Source organism: Glycine max, chromosome 20 (assembly GCF_000004515.6).
Source record: "Glycine max cultivar Williams 82 chromosome 20, Glycine_max_v4.0, whole genome shotgun sequence".
NCBI classification, from domain to species: Eukaryota; Viridiplantae; Streptophyta; class Magnoliopsida; order Fabales; family Fabaceae; genus Glycine; species Glycine max.
In genome coordinates, this window is record NC_038256.2 from 902329 (window position 1) to 914234 (window position 11906).

At 36.2% G+C, this 11906-nt stretch overlaps 1 protein-coding gene across 3 annotated transcripts; it reads right to left on the bottom strand.

Annotated features, from left to right (window-relative positions):
• Window positions 1-451: 451 nt before the first annotated feature.
• LOC100776183 (tobamovirus multiplication protein 3) lies at window positions 452-11646 on the bottom strand. Of its 3 annotated transcripts, XM_003555690.5 has the most exons (11): window positions 11302-11645; window positions 11110-11200; window positions 10945-10997; window positions 10710-10802; window positions 10504-10575; window positions 9686-9758; window positions 9546-9591; window positions 7283-7346; window positions 1991-2044; window positions 1829-1906; window positions 452-839 (listed from the first exon to the last, which is right to left on the bottom strand). In XM_003555690.5, the coding sequence occupies exons 1-11, from the start codon at window positions 11470-11472 to the stop codon at window positions 747-749; spliced, it is 888 nt and encodes a 295-aa protein (XP_003555738.1). In that variant the 5' UTR covers window positions 11473-11645; the 3' UTR covers window positions 452-746. The 3 variants fall into 3 exon arrangements, with proteins under 3 accessions (XP_003555738.1, XP_040869047.1, XP_040869048.1); XM_041013113.1 differs by having other exon boundaries at window positions 1829-2044; window positions 11302-11646; XM_041013114.1 differs by lacking the exon at window positions 1829-1906.
• Window positions 11647-11906: the final 260 nt, after the last annotated feature.

Sequence of the window (11906 nt, forward strand, 5' to 3'; positions counted from 1 at the left end):
CCATTCAACCAGGAAGTCATACCAAACATTCAAATACTAAGTAGCTGATAATTCACACTAACACCAATTGACAATTGAATGACTGTTTATGAAGAAGCAGGTTCACATTATCGCTTAAGATTCCACAACCAAGCATAGCAGCAACTTTTTAATAATCACTTCATCAAATCTAAAGCAAATCTGACCCAGGTATGCAAATCTTCAAAATGTCATCATATAGAAAACACGTACTGAAATGCTTGTTTTCTTTTCTTTTCTTTTTTTCTTTTACTTTCTTTTGGTTGTATCTTAGTAATCATGATAGTATTTAGTATTCAAACGTGGTAATTTCAAGGGGGAACATTTCATCTAGGAAGACTCCGATTCCGAATGAATTTTAATGATCAAACTAAAGAATCAAATCTGTAAAAACAAAAACTAAAGCTCCACTAAAGAAATGAAATTAGGGATATAGTGCAGAAATTAATGTAGTAAGTTAATATGAGTGAGAAATCAAAGGGGCAATACATTTTACGAACTCGTAGCAGTTCAAAACACTAATTATACAAGATATCACTATATCCCCTTCTCCCAATTATCATCGTGTCGAAATGCTGGATCGCAAAACTAAACCATAATGTTCTAGAGACAAAGCATACAAGCTTTGCCACCGAACATAGAAGACTGACTTGTCTCTACTCTAAAAAATTACCCTTGGAGAGTGATAATCATTCAAGAAAATAGTGAACGATTGATAAATCCCCTTTTCAGCGAATTGGGTGATATTGTGTGATACCACGCTTAGGTGGAAGCTTCCTCAAAATGAAAAGGACCAAAGAAGAAGGCAATATTTCCACCACCTGCAGCAAGAATGGGAAAACAGTAAGAGGAATAGAGTGGGAGACACTTTCTAGTAGAAGACATACAAACACCTTTCTCAATTGCTTATCCTTGAGATGGAGGTTTTATTATTTTAAAGTAGAGATGGAGGTTCATACAACAATTTATACAATCTCTTTTCTTTGTGTCTATCTCCCTCCACCCCATTATTTATTACATTCAGACTTCTATCTTTTCTCTCTTTATATCTCTCGGTTGTACAACTTGAATAATTTGTTATACAGGAAGCATTTCTCTTTAAAGTATTATAGAGTAAAGCATTTCAAAAAACATGGTAAAAAATGCTATTATCGATACCTCACAATAGCAATCCAATACCCTTCCAAATGGAAATCAGAATATCAACATCAGAGTATCAATAGGCAATATTTTGAGAAACAACATCTCTGTGGTTGAAAAGTTGTTCAAGAGATATCCTCACTATGAATTGGTGGGGGTTTTGAAACGGATGATTTGTTATCCAATTTAGCTCAATTTCCATTTTGGTTGCAGGTAAAAAAAATCTTATCAGAACTAAAGGCTAACGGTAATGCCAAACACCAGAAAGCAAAGTTGAATTTAAGTAACTAACAGTTCAGGTTAGAAAAAAAATATAGGCAGAGGATATGTCAGAGCTTTCCTCACCTCACTCAGCTTAAAGAAAAAGTAACCAGACTAGTATAAAACAGACCCAAAAATACAAATGATAACTAGTATAGTGGCATCTCTGTGAGGAGCCAATGGCCTCAGAGCCTAGTGGCATCTCTGTTTGCCAAGGGGGGCTGACGCTGTGGTGTTCAAAGTTGGCGTTTCAATCACCCAACACACCATTTACCCAATTTCCCACCTATATTCCCTTATTTCCCTCCTATATAAAAATGGTCTTCTACCATACCAATAATTTAAAAGAAACAGTAAGGAGTATGGCAATATAAGTACCAAAATAAGGGAAGGAACACAAACATCTTACCAGGTAATATATGAAGTTTAGAATAGGATGATCCAAAACATCAAGGTTCGCATTTTTATCAAATGCATTAAAACACATCTGATACAACAAAATACAATCAAACTCAATTTCGAAACCAAGCAAACAGGAAACACTATGAATTAAAAATAAAAAGGGGCCCACCACAATGCATCTGACAAGGAAACATAAAAAACATATGGTTGTCACATATCCAACCTACAAAAGAAACATGTAGATTGTTAGAATATATAAAAAAATATTTTTAGATTTTCTACAAATATCCATCTAGCTATCATGTTATATTATTATTCAGAGACTCTAATATCTCTTTTTCCTTCTTTCTCTCTCTCTCTCTCTCTCCTTTTTAACTATAAAAGCCCTATAATTTTAACATTTTTTTTTTGGTCAGAAAAAGTATTATATATATATATATAAACAGTACAATTAGTACTAGAATCTGTACATCCCAGTGTGCAAGTTGTCAATGAAAGATTATGGTATGGAAATATGCAATATATATTAGAATACCATAATCCCCACCCCTAAATACTGGAAAGCGGAAACAACCATTACAAAAAATATCTATGGCCTAGTCCCGCCCTTGTACAAGAAGCCAGATTTAAATATCATTGTCTAAATATCTAAGCCACAACCAGCAGAAGAAAATTGCATCCTCCATCAATTTCTGTCCATTAAACTCCTCAGTTGAGAAAACAATTCTATTTCTGAGATTCCAAATGCACCATGTGAGGGAAGCCCACCAAATCCACTATCTGTTTTGGATTATTTCTGGTGCCTTACAATAAGAATGTTGAAGAAAGTGTTCCTTAGGTGATGCAGGGAACATGGTTACAGTTTCTGTCCATGCAAGGCTCTCCCACCAAAAAAGACATTATTCTTTTGCATCCAAAAAAAGTGTGGGATGCTCGAACAAAACGGGCAGAAATAATCATCTAACATCACATTTCTTCTTCTTAGGTTTGCTCTTTTTGGCAATCTGTCCCTCACCAACCCCCGAACAAAGTGTGCAACCTTGCTTGGGATTTTCATTTTCCAGATGATTGTGAATGCCCCATCATCGTTCTCATCCGCCACCACTTCATTAAGCAAATGAAGTCTGCTTCCCTCTAAATACAGCCCACTCACATCCCCTTTCCAAATCCATCTGTCTTGTAGGTTAGGCTGAATCCTCAATATCCTCCATAAAGCTGGTTGCTAATTCCATTTTCCCTTCCAGCATCATTCTCCGTCACTCAAAATTTCATTCCCATGATTCCCCCACCTCAACGCCCATCTGCTGAATAGTGTGGTGTTGCTGTTGCAATATGCAATTCTCATCCGCCACCACTTCATTAAGCAAATGATATCCACTTCCCACTAAATACAGCCCACTCACATCCCCTTTCTAAATCCATTTGTCTTGTTGGTTAGGCTGAATCCTCAACTCCTCAATATCCTCCATAAAGCTGGCTGCTAATTCCATTTTCCCTTCCAGCATCATTCTCCGCCACTCAAAATTTCATTCCCATGATTTCCCCACCTCAATGCCTATTTGCTGAATAGTGTGGTGTTGCTGTTGCGATATGTAATAGACTCTGGTACTTTTCCATCAAAAGCAGCCTGTCCTCCCTCTACCAATCTTTCCAAAACTTTATCCGCAACCCACATCCTATTTTCCACTTCACACCATCATTGAGCCACCCACCTTCCTCTTCTGATCCACACACCACATAAGTCCCACCATCATATCAACTCCTTATGATTCCTCCTAGCCTCATCTAAATTTCTCCATCCCCCATACTTCGACTCCAAAACCTTTGCCCATAAAGCGCCAGTATGCTGAAATAAGTTCCAACGCCATTTACCAAGTAGTGCTCGGTTAAAAGACACAAGATCCTTCCAACGCCATTTCATAGTCGACTTTAAAGACTATACAACTTTTTCTTCCCCTTTTTGCTTCATCAAAAGCCTCATTAGCAACCCCACGTTGTGCAAAAGATGTCTCCCCTCTATAAAGGCGCTCTGACGTTCATCAATGATAGTGGCCATAACCTTCTTAAGTCTTCTAGCTAGGATTTTGGCGACAATCTTGTAAATATAGCCTATCAGAGAGATAGGTATGTAATCATTTAGATTTTGGGGATCCCAAACCTTTGGAATCAAAGTCAAGAAGGAGACATTACTGCCTTTTGGGAAGCACCCATTTACATGACATTCAACCAAGAAGCATAGGACATCTATTTTCATTACGTCCCAAAATTCCTTAATGAATTTAAAATTTAGTCCATTAGGTCCTGGACTCTTGAAACTTCCACATTCGCACACCGCTGCCCTTACCTCATCCTCCTCAAATCAGGCCACCAATTTAGCATTTTTCTCCTGATTAATGGTCTTGAATTCTACACCACCCAATCTTGGTCTCTCGAATGATGATTCTTCAAACCTTTCCATAAAGAATTGTTTGACTTCCTCCCTTACTCTGTTTGGCTCCTCCACCCAACATCTGCCAATAAAAATCTCTCGCAACATGTTTTTGCGTCGTTTCCAATTGACAATCATGTGGTAAAATCTTGAATTGCAGTCCCTCTTTCAACCACTTTATTCTTGCTTTTTGCCTCATAATGGATTCTTTTGAGTGCGTAGTCACCCAAACTTCTTCCTGCAGCTCCTTCCTCAACCTGATTTCCTCCTCAGTCAGATCTCTTTCCTCCCTTTTCTTTTCCAAGTCATTGAGTTTTTGCTCTGCCCTCTTTAGCTTCTAGTGGATATCCCCAAACTGCTCTCTATTCCACACCTTTAATCTCTGTTTCAACAACTTCAATTTTTCTTTTAATACATAGCCTCCCCACCCTAGTACTGGCACTCTCTCCAGCAATCCCGAACTGTCTTCCTAAAGGATTTATCTTGAAACCAGCAGTCTAGAGTCTTAAATGGCTTCGGGCCCCAATCAGCAATGATTGATTTCAGCAGAATTTGACAATGATCTAAGTAATTCCTATCCAATATGAATTGTGTACTTCCACTCCATTTAGAGAACCATTCAGCAGATATAAGAATCCTATCCAACCAGCTTTTAGCTGTCCTATTTGGCCTATACCAAGAGAATTTACACCCTACACTTGACACATCCTCAACTTCTAGATCCGCTATCCAATCATTAAATTCTGTCATGACCCCCCCCCCCCCCCCCACCTTGCTCTCTTTGGCCAACCCTCACTTGTTCTAATTGTCTCCTTACATAGTTGAAATCGCCAACAATACACCACAATTTGACATGACTTGCATTTCTTAATTGTTTAATCTGATCCCACAAGATTCTTTTTAAGTTTGCATCACAAGGGGAGTATGTATTTACAATTGTGATTTTTGCGCCATCATCCTTCCAAATACCTTCTAGTGAAATTAAGTCCACTGCCAATAAGCTCCTTCTTTGGTACAAAAGATGATTCACTCCATATACATAGGATGCCTCCAGCACTGTTCACTGCTGGACTGGTTGCCCATTTCACCTCTAAATCCCCCCACAAAGCCTGACATGTAGTTCTGTCCACCATTTCCTTCTTAGTTTCACGTAGACATAGCATATCAACTTGTTCATTTACCACCAGTTTCTTTACTGCTCCCCATTTAACACCCCTCCCCGAACCTCTAATGTTGTAGGTAATTATCTTCATTGATCACCCTCCCTATTTCCCAACTTCTCAAATTTAGACTTATCTCTTCCATCTAAAGCAACCATTCTAGTCAACACTCCATTTTCATCTCTTCCATCTAAAGCTCCCATGTTTTTAGCCAATTCCCATGTGCACGCAACATCCATCATAGCATCACATCTTCTCGGGCTCTTGTATATAGAACTTGAAGTTGACCCCTCATTATGCACCCCTTTCATATTGGCATCCCACATGGCCCTATAATTTTAACATGATATCTAAGTAGTACCATCCAGCATGATATGGTCTTGACACTAGTTGCCTGCTGAGTTTCCTAGCATCTGAAAAAGTGTCTTTACCTTTATCTCTTTGACAAACCCTAACTGCAGTAGTAGTTGGGAGCAAAGTTTTGTCATGTCTCAATTCTGGCATTCTCTTCCCTCTCAATACCTCAGATTTGGCAACATACCTTCCTACAACAATCTTTCTAGTGGTGACTTTTCTACTTACAGACACTCTGGTGACTTTTCTTATTATTGTGGGATGTGGATCATAGAGATGGTGATTTTTCTATGCAACTTATGAACCATAGTCATTCTACTGAGTTATCTTTCCAACGATGCTTATGTCTCTAGCACGAGTTACCGTTTCAACAAAGTTTTGTGGAGCCCACTTTATATTTATGTCATTTTCTAAATTGCATTCTCCTGATTAATATATTATTCAAGTGATTTTTCATAATATATATATATATATATATATGCACACACATTAATATTTGTCTATCAATACTCCACAACGAGCTATTTATATTTACTTTTTGTTCTTATGATTTAAATTTCCTTTCAGCTTTTTCTTTTCTAGTTAGCTTGCTAGTCACACATTTATGTTTTAGTAAGTTACTCATTACTTTCTCTATATAGGAACATGACATAGCTAGAATTATTTGATGACCTTATATTTCTAAATTTAGGTAATTTAATTATATCAAGACATTTCATATATAAGCTATGAGCTTATGTATTGTATTTTCAAAGTGAAGCATTTTGGTGTACAAGAAAAATTAAGATTAACTAGAATGTGAAAAGATAAAAGTAATATAATTACTTAAGATAAAATTGAACATCAATTTTTTAGGTGCGTTGTTAGAGAGGACTTCATAGGCAATTGGTAAATTCCATAACCTCAACCCAAAATAGAGCTACTATTATTATTAATTAGTGACCTTCAATTTGTATTAGTAATGCTACATTAGGTATTTGACCAGGTTATTAGCAGAGATAGGATCATTTGTGTAAGTATTATGTATGATATTATTACACACCATATCAATATAATCTTATATTGAGTATTCCTTTTCTGTCTCTTCCTTTTTGCTTAGTCAAGCCCCTATAATTTTAACATAGATTAAGATAGCATTTGCCTTGAGTTTTTTGAACTTTAAAGCTACTTTAAAATTGAATTTAAAATTAAATTTAAATCCATCTAGTAATTCCACAACTTTTTAAGCTTAAAAGTTACTTTTCAGTTGAAACTTCTTGGGAGTGTCATTGGATTGATTTGAAATTATGGAGAAGTAGAAGCCAAAAGCTCCTAAAACTAGCTTCCTTGAAGATCCTTTTTCTTTAGTTTTCTTCATTTAAAAAAAGCTACATTTCTTAAAGCTCCTTTTTAAAAATTTGTTTGACTCAGCTTCTCCTTTTAAAAAGAGGAGCCCAGAATAAGCTAGGCGATCACTACCTAATTCTGGGTCAAAGTGAAGGAGGGAAGAAGAGGAATATCCCATCATCAAATTGCATACCTCTTGCAGCTTCTTACATCGCCCTTTGGATTCAACAGGAAAGCGTTGTAGCATTAAGAATAGTCTGTAAAAAACAGTCAAGAAGGGGATGCAGAATCAGAAAAGTCAGAAGGTAATACAGATAAGTACACAAAGCATAAGTACATTGACAAAATTCAAATTTTTAATTTAAAAATTGAAGCTAAAAGTATCTATCTGCTTTAAAATTCTCTAATTTTATAAAAAAACTTCGTACCCCATTGCCCAGAGGCTCTTCGCTATGCGAAGGTATGGGGGAGGGACGTTGTACGCAGCCTTACCCTTGCATATGCAAAGAGGCTGTTTCCGGATTCGAACCCATGACCAACAAGTCACCAAGGCACAACTTTAAAATTCTCTAATTTTATAAAAGAGGAAATTTCATTTGAGAACCAGGTCACAGAGAAACAGAAGGATATGCTAACTAGTAAACGGAGAAGAAAATTGACATAGAAAGTCACAAAAGCTTAAAAATATAAAATGAGGTATGATCACTAAGTAGCTTGTAAAGGCTTGTGATGCAGCAACATAGCTCCCAGGTAAATTATGATTTATGATAACTTTACTGCTACCAAATCTAAAACCAAATATAGTTCGAAATTTTAAAAATCTTTGAGGCCACTCACAGCAGTATCCAAATCAGGGTAATAAATAAGACCATGACTAACTAAAGACGATTAAAAAAAAAAATCCTTCGACCTGTTAAGCTGATTATGTTTATTTTTGAAGGATTTACCAGTCCCAGTTTCTGTAAATTTCTAGTTTGGATAAATAAAAAATTGTCCATACTGGTTGCCACATTTTCAGATAATATCCGTTTCTTATCTTCACATACAACTGAGTTCCTTTGGGGTTAGGAATAAAAAAAATAAAGGCCAAAAAAAAAACACATACAAAAATTGTTTCTAACTTGATTCTGCTTTGTACATTGGATAAGTCTGAAAGGAAAGTGGATTGTTCACTCTCCTGGCATGTTTTCTTGTAAATTCCTTTTTTCCCAAAAGTCAATTCTTCCTTATCAACAAACCCATTTGGAAATCTAAAGCTCTCCAAATATTCTTTCAACTGCGGTGCTTAATAAGACATAAAAAAAAATGATTTGCTACAAATTTGTTAGCCTCATGGCAGCTACTGTCCCTTGGAACAATCCTTTTGGAACACTAATTCCTGCCTTTTTATTTTAAAGGTTTTGGTAAAAGTAAAGAGGCCAATATTTAGTGGTAGAGTAAAGCATACACAATTCTTTAGTGTACTTCTTCAGTTCATTCATTGGTCTGGAATGCATGCATTTTCATAGGTGTGGCATTGCCATTAAATCAGCTCTAGGACAATTAAGTTTTTATCTTCTCTTTGGTTGCAGAATACATGTTTGTTGCACAGATTATATAGCACTAATATGAGAGTCAGCCAAGAGAGTAAATGGTAAAATAGAGTCATGGAGAGAAACTTTAGAATTTTTTAAACAAAGGTAAAATGGGTCCATGAAGCGTCCATGTTTACCAAGATATGCACTAAAACTAGCTTGGTGGTGAAAATTGAAGATCATAATAACACATCATATGACAAACATTATGTCATTTCAAAATTAGGACTCTCAAAGGCCACAATTGTTATCCCTTTATCCTTCTTCATGGATATCCTGGTTACAATCATATATCCTACCACCTCACAAAACCAGGACAGTGCAACTAATGTAAGAAATTTCAGAGAAGACCAGATCCCAAATATTGAAAGCAGTAATCAAGACACAAAGGAACTATCTTGGAATTGAAAATAATTCATTTGTAAAAAAGATTTCAAATGTGGTAAAGATCAGTCTATACTTCTGAGTTTGACTTAAAAGATCCAACAATACAACAAACTATTTAATTGGGATGAAGAGTCCTGTCCACACCAATGGCCTATGAAGTTAAATTTTAGCTGCTATAGAGAATTACAACAGAAACTTCAATATAGGATTGGACCCTGATCTCAATACAGATGTATACCAATCTACAAAGTATGCTCCCCCAGGCCCATCTTTTAGCACCATTTTATTTCATCAGTCCAGAAAGGAAGAACTGACCAACCAGTAGCAAAAACAAAGGCAAATAATTTTCATTTCTGCTCATTCAAGGAGTCGTTATTCTAGATTCTACTTCATTTTTCTCTACACAACCAATCCCCAACTCAATGGGTGGCATCTTGTAACTTAATGCAATAGTTTCATGCATCAAAGGGAGTTGGATATGAATACAGCAATTACCTTCTACCATAGAGAAGAAAGCCTATGGCTGCACACAAAGAGACCCCTATTGCAACATATATATTATATGCGTTAGCAAAAACTGATAAAGGTGTCACAAATAATAAAAATGACAAACCAAATCTCCAGCATAGACAAACCTGCAAAGAACATCTTAGACAAAATGAGCAGTCCACTGATAGGTTTCCACCACAATATTAACCATAAAGTAATCTGATATACATTAAACCAAAAAACAAGATGGATCATATTCAACAAACTCCACTAGTCAACTTGAAAGTAAAAGCCATCTGAAACTTTCAATGCATCTTAAAATAAGAACTAATGACACAAGATAAATAAATTGAATATTAAATGTTAATTACCAACAAATGGACTGAGCAAAAAAAAAAAACGGATAGAACCCATAATAAAATAACTAAGGTATTTGTAAGAAGAGGGGAAAGGTGCAATGCAACTGATCAGACTATGAGGTGCGATGCACCTGATCAAAATTAGGAGAGAAAATAGTCTAACTAACTGCCTAATTGAGCTATGCTTCAGCTAGGCCTAGCTTGATTCACTTCTACATAGAGAAGGCAGAGGAAGCTATGAGAGTGGGAGTCACTTGTCAATGGAAAGAAGCATGTTAACAAATCTAGGATGCCAGCATAGAGGAAGCAAAAGAATTCAGTTTGATGTTTCAAGGTGAAATAGAAAAAATTTGAATCTAGTTTGTTATTATTAAATGCTTGAATATTGCTCACTTAGAATTTAGAAACCAATATTATTATCTATTCCTTCATATCTCTACAACCATAACCTAGTTGCACAACTATACTACTATATCCTATTATTGGATATCACACAAAATTTTCCTTCTAGCCACCATATAGTGAATCGCAACGACGCAACCAAAGTCAAACATCATTCAATAGTTGATCACATACACAAACTTTGTAAACAATAAAATTTTCACCTGAACAACATAAACCACAATATTAATCGTATAGAAACTTGGTTTCAGCCCATCAGTTGATACAGCACGTGCCTGCAAAAGCATTTAACACCGAGGCAGTAATCAGCCCATCAAAACCAATCAGCAAAACACACTGCCATGGAATAAGAAAATCACAGGAGGCAAACCAACCATGTAGAAGCAAATGCACCACAAATCAAACTTGCCTGGTAATAAATCTCAGCCCAGAACAGGACCAAAAGTGCATATGTTGTAAAGAAAGCAAGACTCGGCACGTCAAGCAAGATGTGTTGAACAATCTACAAACATAAGCAAACGCAGTGAGTGAGTATAAGTGAGTCTAACCACATTCTGTAATTAGAAAATAATAAACAACTAATCTTATGTTAAGAAAAAATTACTCAAATTAAATGTTACATTCCATTCCCTATACTCGAATACCTCTGGCTTCAACCTCTGCACGTTCCGATAGAAGATGAAAACTACACACCGAACTGCAAAATTAAAAAGAGTGCACAATCCCTTAACAAAGCGTCACATTATTAAGCAGTTACTAAACAAATAATTTCAAAAAGTAAAATAACAAAAGGTTTGAACGATACAAACCCCCATTCACCAAAAAATTGAGAAAGTGAAAGACCTTCTGCGTGGTCCAACCGTACTCCGGCACTCTCAAATGTATCCGAGCCAGTTGAACCTAAAGTTCAATCAAAATAAAAAATTTATAAAAAAAAAAAAACGAATAAACAAAAATAAAGCCCTAATTTGGAATTGAAAGAGTACGCCACGCGACGATACCAAAGCTACGGTGGCCACGATACCGTAGAGTACGGCGAGAGTGTAGGACATACGATCCTGCCACAGCGGAGAGTCGTCGATGTCGTGCCACCAGCTGGAGGCGTCAGTGAGCTCGACGGCCGCCACCGACATGACCTCCGCCACCGTCGACGGCACGCCCTCGCTGCCCATTCTGGAATAGACGGTTTTTAGCACGCGCGGCGGCGAGAGTGAATGAAGGAAAGAACAAACGATAGAGGGAAGAGAAAAGCAGTGGTATGATGAGGAGCTAGGCTTGTGTGTGGTGATAGCAATGAATTATGAATGTCTATGTGTACGTTGTATGTGATAACTTAGAGAGAGGGTCAGAAGGAAGATGGTAATCTTATAAATAATCTATATTTTTCTTTATCTGTTATTATTTATTTTTATTTTTATTTATCTTTTATAACTTTTTAATTATTAATTATCTTTTTATCTTCAAATGAATATACATTATCATTATCATTTTCTCTAAATTCAACTCTCTTCTTTTTTTTTTCTTTCTATTATTTTCACTTAAGTTATATTATATTTAACAGATACAGAATTTTAATTAATTTATTATTGTGAACACTTTGAATTGA

Bases quoted from the DNA above. Each gene is read 5' to 3' on its own strand.
- LOC100776183 (XM_041013113.1), bottom strand. From the start codon at position 11,472: ATGGGCAGCGAGGGCGTGCCGTCGACGGTGGCGGAGGTCATGTCGGTG. The intron at 9,759-10,503 runs GTGAAAATTTTA...AATGTATATCAG, and splicing joins TTGTGGTTTATGTTGTTCAG to ATTACTTTATGGTTAATATT. The intron at 840-1,828 runs GTAAGATGTTTG...TTCTTGCTGCAG, and splicing joins TAAACTTCATATATTACCTG to GTGGTGGAAATATTGCCTTC.